A 22,125-nucleotide genomic window follows, 5' to 3' on the forward strand; every position below is an offset into this window, starting at 1 on the left:
GCATACACAGCAACACTAAGTTAAAGGATACAAAGAAAGGGACAAATCATATCACATGAAGGGAGTTTGAAAGTAGAAATCTATACAGCCAAAGAGGGAGGGAGTGGCTGACATTTGAACATCACTCTCATTTGAATGAGCCAAAGGAGGGAAGAATATATGTGCACATGTTTGCAGTTTTTTTCAACATTCTGTTTCCCCTCTTCTGGATTCTCTCCACCTTATTAATCTCCTAAAATGTGGTAGCCAGGCCAGACATGTACTTCAGGTGTGCTGTGATCAGAAAAGAGTACAGGGCTCAGGTGGAGATGCCCCATTCACCACTCTTTAGCTCTGATACAAAGTTAGTTATTCAGGCTTGCTGAATGACAAATGTTAACTGAGTGAAATTTTTAAAATGAGTTAAAACTTTCACTTCAAAACTATAAACTTGAAGATGAATAGTTAGCTTCAATGCTCACTAAAAACTTGATTCATAATCAGGAAGAAAGACAGGTTCAGAGGATACAAGTATGATTCAATCACAAAGTCATCAAAGAAACTTTCTTAAAGTATATGCTAAAGACCTATGATAGCATGAGTACTTAGCAAATATTAAATAATACTAAAAATATGTACTCAATATCAGGAAAGCAACATAACAAATACCCTAACATATCACTACTAAACAAGATATGGGGTTGTTGCAAAGCAAAGATCAAATCAGTATAGTAGTGTCAAGTATTACAAATATTTAAGTACTTTATAAAAGTCACTAATTATTATTATTATTATTACAGGCAGCATGGTGACACAATCTTTCTTTTTCTTTTGTTTTATAAAATATCTACTATGTAAATGTTTTGCATGACTTTATGTATAATAATAAATGGAAAAGGGGTGGGAAGGGAAGAATTTAAAATTCAAAATTTTAAAAAGAATGTTAAAAAAATTAACAATAAACTCTTTAGTAGGAGGATACAATAGCATATATCTGGTCCTTCTTTTGTTCCCAAATGAACTGCTCTCAAACATGGACTGTTTTTGCTTACAATGCTTCTAATGCTTACATGTCTGCATTATTCCCATCTACTTTTTAAAATCCAAAGCTCAGTTCAAATGCTGCTTCTTCCACAATTTTCCCTATTTATATCCTAACTGTTAAAAAAAAATTCCAGCTCAGATCTCACACAAGATTTTATTTTGCAATTTTTAAATATATAATTATTTGTATGTCTTATTCTTTTAGCAGAATATAAAACTGTCATTCAAATTTTCCATGTCTAACACCTAATACTATGCTCTGTACACAGCAGGCTCTCAATAAATAAATAAATAAATAAATAAATATATTTTGATGCCTTTCATCTATATCTTCATTTAAGGGCTGCAAAGCACTCTACAAATAATGATAAAAATTAACATTTACATAGTTCTTACCATGTACCAGTGCTTTACAATTATTTCATTTGCTCCTCACAACAAATTTGAGAGGGAGCTGATATTATTATCTTCATTTTACAGATGAGGAAACCGAGGCAAAGTGAAGTTAAATGACTTGTCCAGGGGCACAGAACTATCCTCTGAGGCCACATTTGAACTCAGGTCTTCCTGGCTCCAGGTTTAACTTTCTAACCACTAAGTTACCTACTTGATTCTTTAATGTTTGCTGAATAAAACTCATTGTAATACAATAGGTCACATCACCAAAAATATTGATTTTATGCAACTACCAAACATGCCATAAGAATTAGACTCCTAAAAATTCCAAGATCACTACTCCTCAAAACTAGTGTTAAAAAATGAAATGGGAGTCACTAAGAGTACCCTCACATATGGTTCCCAGCAGCAGATCACAAATATTCACATGTGCATCTAAAAAAAAAGAAAGGGGGAATAGAAAAAGCAGTCACAGAAACCATAAGCCTTGCTCCCCATTAGCCCAACTTCTGACTGCTAAACCTGCTTTGTCATTTCTATTTTGTATGAGAGTATTATCCACAGATATCAACTATAACTCACCCTGTTCTCAAAATGTTGCCCCAATTGCTGCCCTGAACTATGGGAACCAGGATCTCCTAAAGATTCAAAAGATATTCCTACAATTTTTCTATTCATTAATGAAAATAAGCTACTGCTACCATGTTTTTGAAATAAAAATATTTTTATGCTTTTCAAAAAAAATTTCCTCAAATAGAAGACCAGTGTTCAAGTTTCACCTTTAACTTATACTGGGTATGTAACCCTGATGCTGTCATTTCACTGTTCAATATTCTAGGCAATATTCTGATAATATAAATTGCAGGGATGATGTGGAAGTTTCTTCATCTGGGAGAAACTGTCTATACCATCCTGGGTCCAGTTCCTTGGTCATTGTTTGGGCCCTGATTGGCTGAGAGTGAAAGGAAATAGTAATTGTTTCTGTTTGAGCCAGAAATCCCTGGAAGCTAGAATTTTTTTTAACTATGCAAAAGACAATTCATTGCTTCATTTCTTTCTTATAACTGAGGGTCTTGATCTCCCAGTTTGGTTTTTTATTTTAGACTAGGTAAAATTGGTCATTCTTGGCCTCTCTGCCTCAACTCTCTCTCTTTCCTAGCCTTAATCACTGAATGGATATTGCTTCAGTCACACTGAGATCTGGAAAAAGACCAAAATTTAAAACGGCTAAGGTCTCCCACTGCATCCAGGATCATCTCAAATTGTCCTGATCCATATCTGATCACTGAACTCAAATGGCTTTGGAGGAAGAGCATGTGAGGTTGGAGTCTTTGTGCAATCCTCCCATTCACTTGCATCTTTTCACATTACCTACCTGATGTCATGGTCTTCATTAAGAACAAAAGAAAAACAACAGCCAATCCCTACCCCATATTGCCATTTTTTTTTATTTTCTGCATTCTGAACAGAACAAACATGATTTTGCAGATTCTATCAGTATATGAATTGACCATAAATATAATTCTGTATACGTAAACTGTGTGTGTGTGTGTGTGTGTGTGTGTGTGTGTGTGTGTGTGTGTGTGTAGAGAGAGAGAGAGAGAGATTTACATAAAGTATATGTAAATGTAGATTGACAGAAAGACAGATAGACAGTCAATCTCAATCAAGTCCTAAAAAATTAGGGTGTGGATGAGAAACCCAGCAGCAATAATTAGATAAGGAATATAAAATCAAGCTACTTATTTTACACAGAAAGTCTTTACATATACTAAGGATCAGATGTTCAGACCTTACCCTGCCTTTCTCCTGGGTCAGATGATCTTTTGAATCTACATTACATTTCCTCTTTTTGTGGAGCTGTTTCATTGTCACTTCCTCACTCCTTATCAGTGGTTCTCTACAAGAGAATATAACATGAGAAAAGAAATATTTTTCTACAGTTCATTAAACATGCTTTAAATTACAAATCTTACAAACACTGATAAGGAGAACTGATTCCAAAAACATATTTTTTTAAAAATACACAATGCATCTGTAATCCTCAATAAATGAAGGAAGCTATAAAATTTTAAATAGAACCATACAATCATAAGTATTAGAAATATTTTCCAATGCATCTGGAATTTACTTTGAAGACAAGTATTACTGCAAATTTTATGCCAAGTAAGTTTTGTTTTGTTGCTTAGTTAATTAAGCATCATACCTAATTCTCCAGTGTAGAGTTGATTATCTATCACACCTAATTCTCCAGGGTGGAGTAGGAAAATCAAGTTAAAAAACACAGTATATGCAATTTTCAGAACAAATTTACAATGTCTATAATGCTTTTATTATTTTTACCATGCTTCTCTTCTCCTTAAATGATAATTCAAGAAAATATATCACAGTCTTTCCTCTTTATACTGTCCACAAATGATGGGTACTCACATTTTCTGAGTGACTAGAAATGTCTGGCCAAGGGCAGTTTTCACCAAAGATGTGAGTTATCAAAAGCATATCACAAAACTCTGAAATGAAAACAAAGGTTTCAACAATGAGATATAGATATAAGCACATATATTCTTATATGCATATTTATTACAAGTATTTATGTGAATAAATATATGTATATACACATATATACTTATACACAGTATAAATCACAATGCATATGTAGTGATATATGTATATACACATACATGTCTTCAGGTTAGCATGCATATGTGCATGCACATATATATTTATATGCATCTGGTGGCAGAAATTCAAAAAACTCTATGGGAGAGAATGAATGTATATTGTAAGTCACTAGACTAAGCTGTTCCCCATGCCCCAAAATACTCTCCTTCCTCATCTGTCTCCTAGTTTTTTCCTAGATTCCTTCAAGTCTCTGCTAAAATCCTACCTTCTGCAAGAAATCTTTCCCACCTGTCTTAATCTTAGCACTTTCCATTTGAAATTGCATCCTGTAAACATCTTGTTTGTACCTAGTTATTAGATGGTGGGATCCTTGAGGTGGGGAATAACTTTTATCTGGTTTTGCAGCCTCAGTGCGAGGAACAAAAAAAAAAAACACTTCAATAAATGCCACTTATCACCACTACTGGGTCTATATCCCAAAGAAAAAGGAAAAAAGGACTTGTTTGTACAAAAATACTTATACCTGTTCTAAGAATTAGAAATTGAGGGGGATGTCCATGAATTGGGAAATGGTTGAATAAGGTGAGGTATAATGTGATTGTGATGGAATACAACAGTGATAAAAGAAATGATGAACAGGACAGTTTTACAAAAATATGGTAAGACACATAAACTAATGCAAAGTGGAGGAAGTAGAACCAGAACAACACTGTACAGTGGATTAGTAACACTTTACTGATGACCAACTGTGTAAGGCTTTACTGCATCAAGACAATGATCCAATTCTAAAAGACCCAAAGAGCAAAAATCCTATTCATATTCAGAGAGAAAACAGACTAATTCTGAGGGCAGATTGAAGTATAATTTTTTTAACTTGATTTTTCTTGGGATTTTTTTGGCTCTTTGCAACATAGCCAACATGGACATATGATTTGCATGGGAAAAAATTAAATAAATGCTGGTTGACTTATTGACTAACTTTGGGCAATCATTATAAACTCTCTAAGATAATCTCCTTTAAAATAGTGTGGAATTTAGGAACTGGAAAGAAACTTAGATATCACTAAAAAATTTCCCACTTTACTAATGAGAAAAATAAGACCCCAAAGTAAGTAGAACTAGCCTCTGGAAGGTCTAGGGAGAACTAAGAAACTGGGTTTCAATGAATTACCAATTCATCACATTAACTTCTGAGGTTTTACATCCCCTCTAGCTCTAAAATCTGCAAGTGATAATATAAAACAAAACATCAAAGTAATGTTTTGCCTTTTATTATAGATGAAAAGCAAAAAGCGCCCCACTTAATCAAAACAACAATATGTTACTCCTAATCAGACATATATTCGTGACCAATCTGTTAACTTGATGATGAGCCATTAATTGACCAGGACTGGATTTGTAAGTAAGATTCTCATCAGAATACTACTTGGCTTCATTGTACATAGTTACCAAGTTTACCAATCTCCTCATTTTTCTCTAAAGTACAAAAGTCTGTTCTTCATGGTCAGTATCTATTTACTTCAATTTAGAGGCTATTTATGTCCCTGAGAGATGTACTTGTCTGACTGAACTCAATAAAATAACATTCATTTCATGGACTATAAATAAAATTTATCATGACTAGCTCCTGGTGATATCTATTATGCACTTCTATGCAAATGAACTATTTAGATTTGATGCCTCTGGCAAAGTATTACTGCACAAGACATAACCACCACCCACCCTGGCTTACCTTTCATTATTAATAATGTTCCAAAATTTAGCAAATTAAAAGCAATCTTTCTGCTTAGAGATCCCCCTCTCCCAACACCATCTCTTTCTCTGCCTCTTATCTATTTCATCACTCTGACTTTTCCATTCAATGGGAATTACTTAAATACATAAATATATGTTTAAAAATGTAATGTAAATGTAAAAATTAAAGAAGCTAGGCTTGGGATCAGAAAGTCAAAGACTTTATCTCAGTCATTAAAATATGTGACCTTGAACAAGTCATTTAATCTTTATTAGTCTCAGTTTCTTCCTCTATTAAAAAAAAGGATAATAACAGCACCCACTTCACAAGGCTGTTGTAGGGAGCAAATGAGATAAAATGTAAGACACTTTGAAAATCTAAAATGCCATGAATATTAGTTATTTTATGAGGTAAACATGGATTTCCATGTTTCATAAGAGAAAGAATTCATGCCATTCAATTTAGAATAGTTTTTTAAAAATTCAGTCTCATTATTTACCTTTGAGTGATATTTAACAGTATCTCCTTCCAACCCAGAAACAACGAAGCAAGACAAGAAAGCTGCCTAACCAGAGACAATTAAGTATTCAATACCATAGAGAAAAAGGAACCTAACATTCAGCCAGAGCAGAAAATTAAATGAAATCTTTTAATCTCTTCAAATGCCAGTTAAGAATGTATAGAGGTCAACCAAACTCATCTCAGTTGAAATAAACTTGACTTGATTTTCTTGGCAAAATCTCAAAATATCAAACCTGGATTACACTTGTTATACTACAGAAAGATGGAGTCCAAAATTTTCAATAAACAGGAATGAGCAATCCTGAAGATAAACTATAACACTTAGGGATATATACAAACTCAAAGTAGTGGTGATTCAAAGGAAAAACATCTCCAAGGAACCGTTGTTTTTGCAAAATGACCCAGAAATTGATCTTCAAGTCAAGAAAATAATAGTTAATAGTTAGATAGCCCTTTAATATCAGCAAATGACTTTACAAAAATTATCTCATTTGAGCCTGACAAACACAAGAAATAAAGAGGAAAAGGGGGGTCTAAAGCAAAGAAAAAAATTAAAATCCCCGTCCTCTACCTTCAAATCCAAATCCCCTTACCCTTTTTAAGTCTGTCAAACTGACATCAATTTATGGGCCAACGCTTACTTCCCTAGAAAAATTCTAAAGTTTCATAAGCGATTTACTCTTATTCATACTATTCTAACAAGCTGAGTTAGCTGTTTTTGAAAACCAAAGCACCATATCATATAATCAAGTCCCAAAGCTTGAAAGGAGCTCAGAGAATGAAAGAGTAGAAAACATGAAAGCTGGCCCAAGGGGACAGACCGACAGGATTAGTAAAAAGGGGGAACAAGACCTAAAAAGCACAATGATTTTTAAAGGTCATTAAGGATAGAAATATACAACATACTAGACCAGAACATATAATTGTATTGTAATACAGTAATTCGCTTTTAGACTGATGACAATGACTTTCTGAAACATGTTCTCTATTCACACTTTTTTAATTCATTTTTTATATATCATAATTATTTGTGGATAAAGGCCCTTATCCCACCTCACTCCCAAATAAATAGAGTAAAGCAAGTTATCAAAAACAACAGAGGGAACCGCCATGTCTGACAATATGCACAACATTCTGCTTCTGTAGCCTCTTTGTGAAGAGAAGATAGTCATATCATTATCTATTCTGTGTTAGAATTACTGAGTTCTTCCTGTTAAAATTAACAATAATAATAGCTAATATTTACAAAGCATCTATTATGTAACAAGCACTACTAGCATTATCTCCATTTTACAGATAAGGAAACTGAGGCAGACAGGTTAAAGTGATTTTTATTTTACTAAGTAATTTACAATTATTATTTCATTTGATCTTCATAAAACATTTGAACTTCACAAAATTGTGATGTAGCTGATGATTGAGGAAACTGAGGCCAAAAGAGATTAAGTGACTTGCCCAAGGATCAGCTGTTAAATGTCTGAGGCAGAATTTAAGTTGAGATCTTCCTAATTCTAGGTCAAGAGTTCTATATTTTCTGATGTTACCTAATTACCTATGTTCATAGTAATGTACGTCAAATCTTTTGATTCTGTTTATTTCACTGCATCAGTTAGCACAAATCTTTGTTCAATTACATTAATCTCCCATACTTCAAAAAAGGTTCCCAATAAATGAGCACTTACTTTTTTCCTAGTTCCTCTACCACACAGAATTAATCATACATTTTAGAATACTGTTTCCTAACTTCTGATGTGCCCCTCTGAGCATCTGAGAAAGTCTATGGCTCCTTTTTCAGCTTAATGTTTTTAAGTGCAGAGCTATATACAAAATAATTACAATGATAATCCATTTTATTGAATAATAGTTTATATAGATTATGTATATGCAATATGTGTGAGAGTATATGTCTGTGTATTAAAAGTTCATGGAACTCACTTAAGAACCTCTATTTTAGGGGCAGCTAGGTGGCATAGTGGATAAAGCACTGGCCTTGGAGTCAGGAGTACCTGGGTTCAAATCTGGTCTCAGACACTTAACCCCGTTTGCCTTGCAAAAACCTAAAAAAAAAGAACTTCTATTTTAGAAAATCCTTTCTTCTTATTCTAGTGTGCATTTGCATATGTAAGCACATTATTGATATAAATAAGCTTTCAACGATCCAGAATAATATATTCCTCAAGAGTTGGAAAGAGTTGGGGCGGCTAGGTGGCACAGTGGACAGAACACTGGCCCTGGAGTCAGGAGTACCTGAATTCAAATCCGGCCTCCAGACACTTAATAACTACCTAGCTGTGTGGCCTTGGGCAAGCCAGTTAATCCAATTTGCCTTGCAAAAACCTTAAAAAAAAAAAAACAGTTGGAAAGAGCTAAAGATCTAGACCACATACAGCACATAAAATATAACCTTAATTAACAGTGAATACAGATACATAGAGCAGATTTTGTTACCTTTGGTACCTTGTTAAGAATATTAAGTAATTCAGCTCTGTTCAAATATTCATTAAGCACTTAATAGGGGCAAAACACTGTACTAAACATGTAAAGATACAAAATACCACCAGTTCCTATGTTCAAAGAGTTTACAAACTAGAAACAGAATCTCTACTCTTTTGAATTTCAATTTTGCCTTCAATATCGAATGTAGAAATCTTAACAAGGGAAATCTTAAAATTGTTTCTGTATTCAAATAGTGTGTGAGACACATACACATACACATACACACACACATACACATATGAAAAACCTAATAGAAATCTCACTAAAAGTCACTATACAGATAATATGCCTAAAGTCTGTTTGAAATTCAATTTCAATTATGACCAAACATAGTTTCCCACAAACCAATAATTTGAATAATGTCTTTAGTGAGCTAGCCCACAAAACTCTATTTAACTTATAATATAATTTTATTATGTAAGGACATTCACAGCCCTTCCTCATTTAAATCAAATTCATGAAAGAAAAGAAGAGAAAGAAAGGAAGAAGAAAGAAAGAGAGATATGAACAATTACTACAAGGCCAAGGCCCCCAAAAGTGGTTATATGGGCTATATCCTCCATCAATTTAATTAACAACCAGCTAATTAAGTATTTACTATAAACTAAACACTGTGCCAAGCTATACATGTACATAGATATAATTATGTAAAGGCAAAAATATAGTCTGTGCTTCCAATTTTTTTTATTCTAGCAGGGAGATAGATAACACATAAACACTGATAGCTAGAAGGCCAATGTCACTGAGGAATGTATTTTGGAGAATCAAATACAAAAATTTAAAGGCCTGCCAGGCTATTTGAAAAAAAAAACCTTCAAATGTCAAACAGAGGACTTTATATTTAATCTTGCAGATAATAGGAAACTACTAGTTTGCTCAACTGGGATGATGCAGGAGAAAAATGCTATGGGTAGACTCACACCTAAGAAAGGTCATTTTTGAAGATAAGTTGGGGTGGCCTGGAATGGGGGAGAGACTTAAAAGCAAGGGAGTAAAAAAAAAACAAAAAAAACTCGGGCCTGCTTTCAAGGAGCTCACAGTCTGATAGTGAAGACAGCATGAAAACAATCATGAATTTGTGATATGGAAGCTTTCCCCTTTTGCATCTTTGAATTTTCACAGGTCAACATAAAAAATGAACTGGAAATTTTGGGGAAATTTTAGCAAAGTTGCAAAAAGACACAGTAAATACCCTTTATAAAAGAAAAAAATTCAGACTACTCTATTATGACAAATCAAAAAATTTTTACATAGATTTTCCAGATTGCAGGGGCACCATACCTCTCACCCCCATGATGTAGATAACTGAATAAGCAAAACAAAATGGATAAAAATATAAGAGAGGGGAAGACACTAAGATTAAAGATGGCAGTGGAAAACCAGGAGGAAGAGCCAATGATGATACCAAGATTACAGCACTAGGTGACCCAGGAGCGTTGAAGAACCCTCAATAGTAATAGGAAAAGGTATCCAGGAGAAGAGGGTGATCATAATGTCAAAAGGATCCCGAATAAGAAATGGCTATTAGATCTGACAATGTAGAAACCACTGATAATTTTGAAGAGATTTCAGAAGAATGAAGAGGTCAGATGCCAAACTTCAGAAGATTTAGAATTGAGGGAAAATTTAGTAGATTGAAAGAATGAAAAATTTGCAGGAATACATTCCCTCCTCATCTCAAAACTTTATAATGAATAACTTTCTTCAAGGCTCAACTCAACTGCCAGTAGATGATCCTCCTTTCCTCTCTACCACTCCCCAACGCAGATGTATTGTCTCTTTTCCTTCTCAACTGTTCATAAATTTTCTTATTTGTTTACATGTCACATCTTCCAAGAGAAAAATAAGTTTTAGAGAGAGAACAGTGTTTTGTCTTTCAATCAACCTTAACAAAATGCCTTGAAGATAGTTGGCATTTAATAAATTAAATTATACCCTACTCCCCACAAAGAGATTCAAAACAATTATTTATTATCATTGATTGAAGGCAAATTCTTCCTAAAAAAAATCTGCTAGATTCCTAACTTGAGAAGATGCTACCACAATAAACATGTCTTACTGGTGATAACATTTTGAATAGAGTGGCTTTCTAAAAAATTATCCATATAAAAAAATTATCCATTAACAAACTCCCAAAAGAAAATTTCCCTAACATCACACAGTTAAATGTTGTTCAAATAATACTCATACCAGTAACTTCTTTAAAACACTGACACTTGGGGTGGCTAGGTAGCACAGTGGATAGAGCACCAACCCTGGATTCGTGAGGACCTGAGTTCAAATTCGGCCTCAGAAACTTAATGATTAAATACCTATATGACCTTGGGCAAGTCACTTAACCCCATTGCCTTGCCAAAAGAAAAAAGAAAAAGAAAACATTGACACTTGATTCATAACAAACAGTACAGTTGCCAGAGGTGATTAATCTTCTTGCTGAGATATCAATGAGGAATAGTGTAAATTGTGATGAACTTTGAGTTCAACTGTTCCAACATTTCTAGAGATAAATTTGGAAATATGCCCAAAGGACAATAAAACTGTGCAAACTCTTTGATCCAGCAATACCACTACTAGGTCTGTATCCCAAAGAAATCATGAAAAGGATAAAAAAACTCACATGTACAAAAATATATATAGTAGCTCTTTATATAGTGGCAAAGACTTGGAAACTGACGAGATGCTCATCAATTGGGGAATGACTAAACAAATTGTGGCATATGAACGTGATGATCACTATTGACCTTTAAAAAGTCATGAGGGGGCGGCTAGGTGGCATAGTGGATAAAGCACCGGCCTTGGAGTCAGGAGTACCTGGGTTCAAATCTGGTCTCAGACACTTAATTACCTAGCTGTGGGGCCTCGGGCAAGCCACTTAACCCCATTTGCCTTGCAAAAAAAAAAAACTAAACTAAAAAAGAAAGTCATGAGGGACGGTACTTCAAAATAGCCTAAAAAGACTTGCATGAACCAATGCTGAGTGAAGTGAGCAGAACCAGTAGAACATTATACACAATAATAGAAATATTGGGTGATGATCAACTATGGTAGACATTTCAGCAGTACAATTATCAAATACAATTCTAAAAGACTTGTGGATGGAAAATACCATCCATATTCAAAGAAGGAACTATGGAGTTTAAATGCAGATCAAAGCTTGTTATCTTCAATTTTTAAAAGTTATCTTATATGTGTCTTTTTTCTTATTAATATTTTTTCTCCCCATTTGGATATTAGAGTTGGATCTATGTTTAGCATGGTTATACATGTATACCTTATTTTTTATTTTAGATTTTTCAAGGCAATGGGCTTAAGTGGCTTGCTCGAGGCCACAGGGCTAGGTAATTATTAAGTATCTGAGGCCGGGTTTGAACTCAGGTACTTCTGACTCCAAGGCCAGTGTTCCACCTAGCCATCCTATAGCTTATTTTAGATTGCTTTCTGTTGAGAAGGAAGGGAAGGTTGGAAGAAAAATGTAAAACTTAAAACCTTGCAAAAATGCTTATAAAAATCTACCACTGTATGAAGATGGAAAAATAAATATTTTTTTAAAAGTGGAATAAAAATGAGTTTAAGTCCCAGGACATTATCAAGCTATATATCAAGACAAATCAAACCAGATAATTCTAAATTTAAATTTTCTCAGTCTCACTGGAAGTAACTACATGATACAGTGGATGGAATGCTGGGACTGCAGTCAGGAATCCTTATCTTCCAGAGTTTAAAGCATGACTTCCAAAACAAACTTTCCTAAAAAAATAAATAAAAATCTGTTCTGCAACACTTACTAGCTGTGTGACCCTGGGCAAGTCACTTAAGTTTTCTGAACTACAAAATAAGATAGGGAAGGAAATGGCAAACCTCTCTAGTATCTCTGGCAAAAACCTAAATGTTGCCTCAAAGAGTCAGATGCAACTGAAACAAATGGGCAGTAACAGCCTCAATTTTCTCAAATGTAAAATGAAGATAACTCCAACACTTAATTCATAGGATCAGTGTGAAAACCAAATGAGATAAAGCACATAACTGCAAAAAAAATGCATTTCAAAAACACCCATTTGTTCTAATACAATTGATACAAGGGATCATTCTGAGAATAACTCAAATTTTGGCTATGCTGCTGCCTGATTTCTTCGACAAGAAATGAAGAAATTCAGAAAACTAGACCACTTCATGATAACTCACATGCTACAACCCTTCAGACTTGCCCACTTGCACAAGAAAACTTTCAGATCTTTCTCAAAGTGTACCTTATTTACTGTCTATCTTCTGGAATAGTAGGAGCTGTGAGGAAAGAACTTCTTTCTACTAATCTTCCACCCATCCTCTACTACTCTTGACACCCATGGTCACTTGGCCCAATCTGACCAACCTGTGGGGCCCAGATAGAGCCACTGTATATGGGTGAAACTAGACTATCATTTTTTTTATTAGGTTTTTCTCTTTTTTTTTAATGTGTCACTAATGAAGTTCTTAAATATTTGGTCCCTAACCCCATTTTCCCTATATATTCTTTGGATTTTCTGTGTGATTTCTGCATAGACAGTTGCTTTCTAGGAACATATATATCCATTAGAATAGAACTGCTGGTGTATCTTAAAATGATAAATGAGGAAAAAGAGAAGGAATGCAGGATGTGTACCTGATGTACTTTTAAGTTTAATATATGTTGCTAATGTCCTCCATCACTTTCTAAAGTTGAGACAGTCAACCAAATAATATATCAAGTTTTTAATCATTTCTTGGGTGTGAATGTTTAAGGTGAAAATTTTAACAATGGGCTCTCAGTCCAGTGGAGCTTGCTACAAGACTGTTTATATTATTCTTGGGAGAAATAAGTGATTTTTCTTAGTAGATAGTTATACTGCCTCAAATGTGACCTTTTTTTTCATCAGCTTCAGACAGCTGATGCCTTGCTTGCCCTGTTATTTCTTTGGGTTTTTTTATTTATTTTTTTTTTTTGCAAGGCAATGGGGTTAAGTGGCTTGCCCAAGGCCACACAGTTAGGTAATTATTAAGAGTGTGAGGCTGGATTTGAACTGATTCCAGGGGCGGTACTCTATCCACTGCACTACCTAGCTGCCCCTTGCCCTATTATTTCTGTGAACTGTTTCTCCTCTGGCCCAAGAAGATTCACTGAAACAGATTGACAAAACCATTTTTGATAATCCTAAAACCAGAAGTTTATTACCCTTCATTGCAGATCACAATCAAAAATATATGCCAGGCTAGAGCAGAAGTTTTTAACCTGGGATTCACAGATCAGGGTTTCTTTCCTGGGTTATAAATCTAGATTGGAAACATCTTTGTTTTCACTCATCTCTAACTAAAATTTAGCATTGACTTCCTTTGTGATTTTTTTAACTTGTCCTTAGAAGGCACCTATATATTTCACCATAATGTCAAAGGCAAAGGTTCAGGGCACCAAAAGGTTAAAAAAAAAATCAAGGGATAAAGGGATGCTAGCTGAATACTGCAATAACCTTTTTTTACTTCCTTCTTCTGATTATATTACATTGTCTTTCAGAAAAAGGTTGGGAGCAGATAGAATGATCAAGGTCTAGAGAGAAAGTTAGGGCTGCCATTTCCATTCCACCAGAAGTCACTACAGCAGAGACTACTGCTGATCCTAGGACAGTTACAATAAATGAAGGCCAAGAAGAAAGAAGATAAAGAACTTCTGAAACTCTTAACTGCTATAAATACTCATTTAGCTGGTGACCTCAGAGAGTTGTTTTTCTCTATTAGTTCACATTCCTAAAATGAAGCTTAAGAGACCCCTTTCACTGTCTTCTCAGTTTTCCTTTTTTTTTTAATTTGTTTTCAGGTTTTGGCTTTTTGTTTTGTTTTATTGGTTTTTTAAGACCAAAAGTCTAAGATAGTATGCAATCCATTCCACCTTTTTTTCCTTTCATAAATTGCAAATATCTAAGATAAGAGAGTTCAACAGCTGCATTTTGGCTCTTACGTTTATTTTATTCTAATGCACAATAAGCTTGTGGTCACAGATGTTAGTCCTCTGAATGTACCAGATGGAAATTCACTAGAGGATGGAGCTGGGAACCTGATAAATAAAGCAAACTTCACATATTAAAATATTGACTAATATTGTTTTTCTAAATCCTAGCTTAATATAAGAATTAATCAGCAAGAGAGAGGATGCCCCAACTCTTTCATAAGCATCAACAAGAGTTGCACATAGAGGGTCTAGATATTTGGATTTCTATTGCTACTCTCCAATCCACCTCCCAAACCTCCAGAGAGGTAGCTTAAGTAGATTTCACATTGTAAGCAATTCAGGTACGGCTAAGCTAATTAAACAAACTTTCTGGATAAGTAAAGTGATATATTATGTTTCTGAAAGTTTAGGGAAGGCAATTCAAACCCTTTAAAGAAAAGTTAGTAGTAGCATTAAATGCAAAAGATTTTGAACCAGCCCCTCAGGTGAGAGACCAACCATCCTTGGATCTAGTTTCAAACTTAATACTTCTCCCAGGTAGGCCAATTACACCACATATGAATGGGTTATGGAAACTTATAACTCCTATATATAAATTAAATTCATTATTCAGTGTTTTCAGACAAATCTTGAAAATGTCTCATGATAATCTTCCTGACATGGTAACCAGAGCATTTTCCTTATCCATTTTCTCCTTTTTCTGTACAAAGATAAAAAATCTGGATAAGTCCCTGTCCTCAGGAAATTAACATACTAGGAGGAGTCAGTGTCCAGGCACTTCAAATAGCTTGCATAATATGAATTTATAACAATCTTGTAAGGAAGTTACTACAAGTATTTTATATCCATAATACAGATGAGGAATCTGAAGTTCAGAAATCCTAAAAGACTTATATATCATGTAGCTTAGTAAATTCTGGGAGTAACGTTCAACTGGACCCATATTTAGTACTTTGTAAAAAATAGGTAACAGGATTACAACCAATATGATATCACAGAGGAAATGGCCTAAGACCATCTCTCAGTGTCACCACAAAAGGATTGTCTGTCACTCTGATCCCTTGTTTATTAGGTCCAAAATCTGTCATAAAAATGTCAAGATTTTCAATGGCACTTTCAGAGACAAAAAATACCACATATCACAACACACTAATCATGAGGATATTTACAGCTTCCTTGAGTGTTTTGAAATCAATAGGGCTTTGCAAGCTAAAAATAATATATGCTCCTTTACTATGCCTTATGGCTCCCCTAGAAATGATGAGTTGTTACTTGAAGACATTTTTTTTATTTTTCACTTGTTTTCTCTTATTGATCTCTAAAATTATACAGTTGGCTGAATTTCTTTTCCTCCAGCTTCAAATCTAACCCAATGGTACATGAGAAACACAGGTTAAAATAATTAGATCTTATTCCTCTGAAGCCACATTATTTTCTCTTCCCATAAACTGAGCGTGTTTTTCAAATGATTATGCACTTCACCCCCAGACAATTCCTTTTTATTCTAGCTCTATCAATTCCTTAGTAGGAATTGCTTTGCTCTATAGAGGACTTTCACATATACTGTATTTTTTTAAACAGTTAAGCTATGGAGTTCCTCTAAATTCACCTAAGAACTTGCAAAAACCAAAACCTAAATACATATTGAACTTATTAGCTTATCATTCCTAGATTTTTTCAATTCCACATATATAAGTATATAACTAAATACATGAATATGCATGTATATACATGCATACATACATATGTAGTTAAGAAAATCTAGCAATGGAAAACTAATAAGTTTAATAATCCTTTAGGTGAGCTACAAAGCTCAATTTAAAAAAATACACCTATCTGCCTGATGAATATAGATGCAAAAATATTAATAAAATCTTAGCAAAATGATTACAAGTTATTACTAGGATAATACACTATGACCAAGTAGGATTTATCCCAGCAATGCACAGTAGGTTCAATATTAGGAAAACTGTTAGTAGAATTAATAGTATCAATAAGAAATCATGATCACATCGACAGATACTGAAAAAGGGTGGATCAGTGGAATAGACTAGGTCCAATATCAGGAAATGATTATAGTTAATCAGCTGTTTCATAAACCCAAAGAGTCCAGTTAGAGATAAAAACTCTTTCTTTGATAAAAACTGTTTGAAAATTGGAAGTTAGTAAGGCAGAAACTTGGATTAAACCAACACTTCACATCCTATAGAAAGATACGAAGATAAAATCAAATTGGATACAGGATTTAGACATAAAAAAAAATACTATAAGCAAACTAGATCAAGGAATAGTTTACCTGTCAGATCCATGGAAAGGGAAGCAGTTTATGACCAAGGAAGTGATGGAGAACATCATTAAAAACAAACTAGACAGTTTTGATTACATTAAATTCAACAGCTTTTGCACAGACAAAACCACTGTAACCAAGATCAAAAGAAATGTAGTAAATTGGGAAACAATTTTTACAACATTGTTTGTGACAAAGGACTCACTTCTAAAAAATACAGAGAAGTGAGTCAAATTAAAAAAAAAACAAGCCATTCCCCAATTGACAAATAGTCTAAGGATATGCAAAGGCAATTTACAGATGAGGGAATCAAAGCAGTCCATAGTCATATGAAAAACTGCTCTAAATCACTACTTATCAGAGAAATGCAAATTTAAGCATCTCTGTGGTACCCCGTCATACCTCTCAGACTGGCCAATATGATCAGAAAGGATAATGAACAATGTTGGAAGGGATGTGGGAAATTTAGGACACTAAGTCTTTGCTGCTGGAACTGTGAACTCAACCAACCTTTCTGGAGAACAATTTAGAATTATGCCCAAAGGGCAAAAAAAATGCATATATCCTTTGATCCAGCAATACCACTACTGGATCTATCCCCTGAAGAGATTAAGAAAAAGAGTAAAAACATCACTTCTACAAAAATATTCAGAATTGTGGAGTCTGAACAAAGACCAAAGGTTATCACCTTCAATTTAGGGAAAAAAAACCCATTATCTTCTTATGTAATTTTGCTATCTCTTATACTTCATTTTTCTTCCTTAAGGATATGATTTCTCTCTCATCATATTCAAATTAGATCAATGTATACCATGGAAAGAATGTAAAGACTAACAGACTGCCTTCTATGAGGGATGGGAAGAGGGGAGCAAGAATGGGGGGGGTTGTAAAATTCAAAATAAATAAAATCTTTCTTTTATTAAAAAAATACAATATGTGTGAAAGTGATGTGTTAGAAAGTGAATTCTGCAGAGGAACTGACAAGCATAAAAATATGCATAGCTGAGAACATTATTATAAGGATGTAATTATATGCATACTTACATCTATGTAGATATAATAAAACTAAGATGACTATATCTGCACAGTTATATATCTGCTGTTGGGTCTATATGTGAGTATGCCTCAACAACAAAATAATAGTCCCTATCTCTCTCAGGGCTATTGTAAAGATCAAATGAAATAGCTATTATAATGCTGGCAGAGTCTGGGGATAATGAATATACCAAACCTATTGATAAGGTTAAGAGTTAAACCAATCATTCTTGAAACAATTTGGAATTGTGCAAGAAAACTCACAAACCATTTATAGCTATAGTCCCAGAGATCCAATACCAAAGAGAAAGATATCATATGCATTAAAGCATATAGAACAGAATTTATGAGGTATCAAAAACCAGTCACAAAGTTGGACTCCACCAATGAAAAAAGAATAGTTAATTCACATAAATAGTATTTATTCATGTAAATATGATTTATTTTATACATATTAAATGATGAATATGAACAATTCTGAAAAATGTGAGCCCCTTAGATTAGGAAAGCAAAGTCAGGAGAACAAAATGTACATACAATAACATAAATGAAAACAGCATTAAGTCAATGAACACAGAAAAAACTAAAAGGACCAATCTTATGCTAGGAAAAGAGATGCTATATGAGAATATAAGATTCTTGGGGTCAAGGGTTGTTTATCTTATAAGTCCAGTATCTATTAAATGCCTTTTACAAAACAGGAGTACTCACAGAATTTAAATGAATTTCTTTCCTGTAAGTAAAGGCTACAGGAACATGTGAATCAGATGTAGGCATATTGAAGGTCACTTTTGATTGAGGGAACAGTAAGAAATGACTGATTTTGTTAGAAGACAACCACAAAACATTAATTACAGTTTTAAAGAAGAAAAGTTTCAGTATGGAAATGCCTTTTAAAATGTTATAAGCATTATTGGAACATAAAATAACACTATCACTTCTTAAACATGCTCTATGAGGTCATAATACAAAAGCAAAAGAAGAGAATACACTTTGAAGGATATGCTAAAAAATCATTTAGGAGATGATTAGAAAACAACAAAGAGCAGAGGCGGCTAGGTGGCATAGTAGATAGAGCACTGGCCCTGGAGTCAGGAGTACCTGAGTTCAAATCTGACCTCAGACACTTAATAATTACCTAACTGTGTGGCCTTGGGCAAGTCACTTAACCCCATTGCCTTGCAAAAACTAAAAACAAACAAAAAAAAAAAAGAAACCAAAGATATAAACTATATGGTGCTAACCAAGTACAATAGGAACACAAATAAGAGATCAGTTTAGATTATAATAGACTAGAGGAGAGGATGTCTCTTAGGTGCTCTCCCTCAATGGGGTATAGGCATCTGGAGTAAGAAGGAGGGGAGAGCAGGGGGAAGGTGTGGGGATGTGAATAAAGGAGGAGAGGATGGACCATGGGGGTAGAGTGGTCAGATATAACACATTTTCTTTTTTACTTCTTGCAAGGGGTTGGGACTGGATGGCCTGTCTGGGACCATAGGGTCAGGTGGATGCTGGGCCTAAGGGGTGGTAGGGGGGCTCAGGGCCTCTTGGCCCCAGGGCTGGGGATCTGGCTGCTGTGCCACTCAGCTATCCTACAGCAGAGACAGAGTGAAAGGAGAGAGAAAATATAGTATCTGGTAGTGGAGAAGTATGAATGGAGGGAGCTGTGATCAGCAAAGGCAATGGTGGAAAAATATGGAAGTAACTTTTGTGATGGACTTATCATAAAGAATGTGATCCACTGGTGACAGAGCAGGTGGTGTTGGAACACAGAGTGAAACATGGTTTTTATTATTATTTCTTGGGGGGGGGGAGGGGTTGCAGGGCAAATGGGACTGGGTGGACTGCCTGGGGCCACACAGCTGGGTGATTGAGTGATTGGGTGTCTGAGACCAGATTTGGACCAGGGTGCTCCTGGCTCAAGGGCCAGTGTTCTGTCCGCCACCCGGCTGCCCCTACTATTAGTATTACTATTTTATGTCTTTTTTTTTTGATTTTTGCAAGGCAATGGGGTTGGGATGGCTTGCATGGGGTCACACAGCTGGGTGCTTGTTGGGTATCTGGGGCTGGATTTGGGCTCGGGTGCTCCTGGCTCCAGGGCTGGTGCTCTGTCCACTGTGCCACCTGGCTATACCTACAGTTATTATTTTTTTCATTTTCATTTTAATTTTTTTCTCTTCCCTTTATCACTCATGCGGGTCTATATTTTTTGGGGGTGGGGGTATTATGTTTACTTTTAAACAAGAATATTTTAGTAATGCATAAAAAAATTATTTGTACAGAATAAGGATAAATAAATTCTCCCTAAAAAAAAAAGATTATAATAGACTAAACAAGACTGTTGACAAGATGTGGGATTTGACCTAGATCTTGAAGGCCAGTAAAAATTTAGATCAAGGGCAACTGTTTAGAAGTGAATGGACAGAGAACATTTAAGATGGGGACAAGAGAATGAACAAAGAAATGATGTAAGGGATAAAATGGAAATATTATATATTTTCTGAGAAATGACAGTGTTAGCCAAAAAAGTGATTTTCCCCCCCTAAAGATATTTACCTTGATTAATTACAACCAAAAATGTAACAAAAATCTATGAATTCACAAGATTGCCCTTCATTTTAAAGAAGACTGTGAAATTAGGGAAGGTGATGATGCCATGACAAGCACATGAATTGGATTTGAGTAAGGGGGTATTATATGCTAAGGCACTAGCCTCACTTTCTCCTCCAGAGCCATCTGAATCCAGTGGCCAGATATGGATCAAGATAACCCTGGATGCAAGGCAAGCAGGGTTAAGTGACTTGCCACACACACACACACACACACACACACACGGACATATAAACATACATATGAATCTATTTCTCTCTGATCTTATTCAATATAAAATTTTCAAATCAAGTTGGTAACAAAAGGATGTGATTTGAAAGGTAAGCCAAACCCAAATATCTCCAAAGAGCTATATCTAATTATCCAGAGCTTTTTTGAATAATTTCAGTGAAGTTTTTTTTTTAATAGACCTGTGTTCATTGCCATAGGGAACTTTCAACGAAGATCAACAACCATTTGGGAAATTAGAGGAGTTTGGCCTAGATAATGAAAAATTAAGTGACTATCCATAGTGGGTCACAGGCTCAGGATATGTCTGAGACAGGACTCTGACCCCTGGGCCTCCTGACTCAACAATTCTACCCATTATGTTATGTAGTCTTGCACATTGCAGTTCATCTGAAATATCACTTTAAAATTTATTTTCAGTTAACATAAATTTTTCTTGGGTACCATTTACAAAAATAAAAAAATCATACACTGGTTATTTGTTCCAGAAAAGTGTTATTTTTTTAATGTTTTGTTTCTGGGAAAAAGTATCTGACACAGTTGTTGTCAGCAAGAAACTTAACTGACAACTTTGAAGAGGTTGGTAGATTTGTTATGAAAGAATTATTAAGCCCTGTGAGCAACACAGAGATGAAGGGGAACAGACAGAAACAAATGGTTAAGAAAGAAAATGCAGAGGAATTTGAGTGGACTGAACACAATTTTTTCACTTTATTTTTCTTGCCTCTTGGGGGAGGAAATGGAAACATGGCTAATATGGAAACAGTTTGGCATGATTTCCCATATCTAACTGATATCATAATACTTGCCTTCTCAATGGGTGGCAGAAGAGGTGAAGGGAAAAAATTCATAACTCAAAAATAATTTTAAATAATATTAAAAATAAATAATCTGGAAGAAACAAAGGAAATGGACACAGGTAGTTTATACTTCAATTTCATGCTCATTTCTTTTCCTAAGTGGTAAAAATAGTCTAGGAAATGTAATCAATAAGGGGTAGAAGGGCTGGGGGTGAGGGTGAGAGCACTTAAAATGAAAAAACAAATCCAACTCTGGGAGGCCAGAAACATAGACTCTGCTCCAAGCTTTCCTGTACAACTGTCACATAACTCAAGATGAGCCCCATCACTTTTCAGGTATAAAAGATGAGAATCTGGACCATCTTCCCCCTGACCTCCTCTATCTCCAAGTAGTCTCTTTTTAAATCTGATAAAA

At 34.7% G+C, this 22,125-nt stretch overlaps 1 protein-coding gene across 8 annotated transcripts in view; it reads right to left on the reverse strand.

The window, feature by feature from the left end:
• L3MBTL4 (L3MBTL histone methyl-lysine binding protein 4) overlaps positions 1 to 22,125 on the reverse strand; it is a 546,540-nt gene that overhangs the window by 406,457 nt on the left and 117,958 nt on the right. For all 8 annotated transcript variants that reach the window (XM_074202633.1, XM_074202631.1, XM_074202627.1 and 5 more), the window contains 2 exons: positions 3,850 to 3,929; positions 3,217 to 3,319 (listed from right to left, as the gene is read on the reverse strand). In XM_074202633.1, the coding sequence (XP_074058734.1) occupies positions 3,217 to 3,288 (72 nt within the window). In that variant the 5' untranslated portion in view covers positions 3,289 to 3,319; positions 3,850 to 3,929. The remainder of the gene's footprint in view (positions 1 to 3,216; positions 3,320 to 3,849; positions 3,930 to 22,125) is intronic.

This window comes from Macrotis lagotis, chromosome X, assembly GCF_037893015.1.
Source record: "Macrotis lagotis isolate mMagLag1 chromosome X, bilby.v1.9.chrom.fasta, whole genome shotgun sequence".
NCBI lineage: Eukaryota > Metazoa > Chordata > Mammalia > Peramelemorphia > Peramelidae > Macrotis > Macrotis lagotis.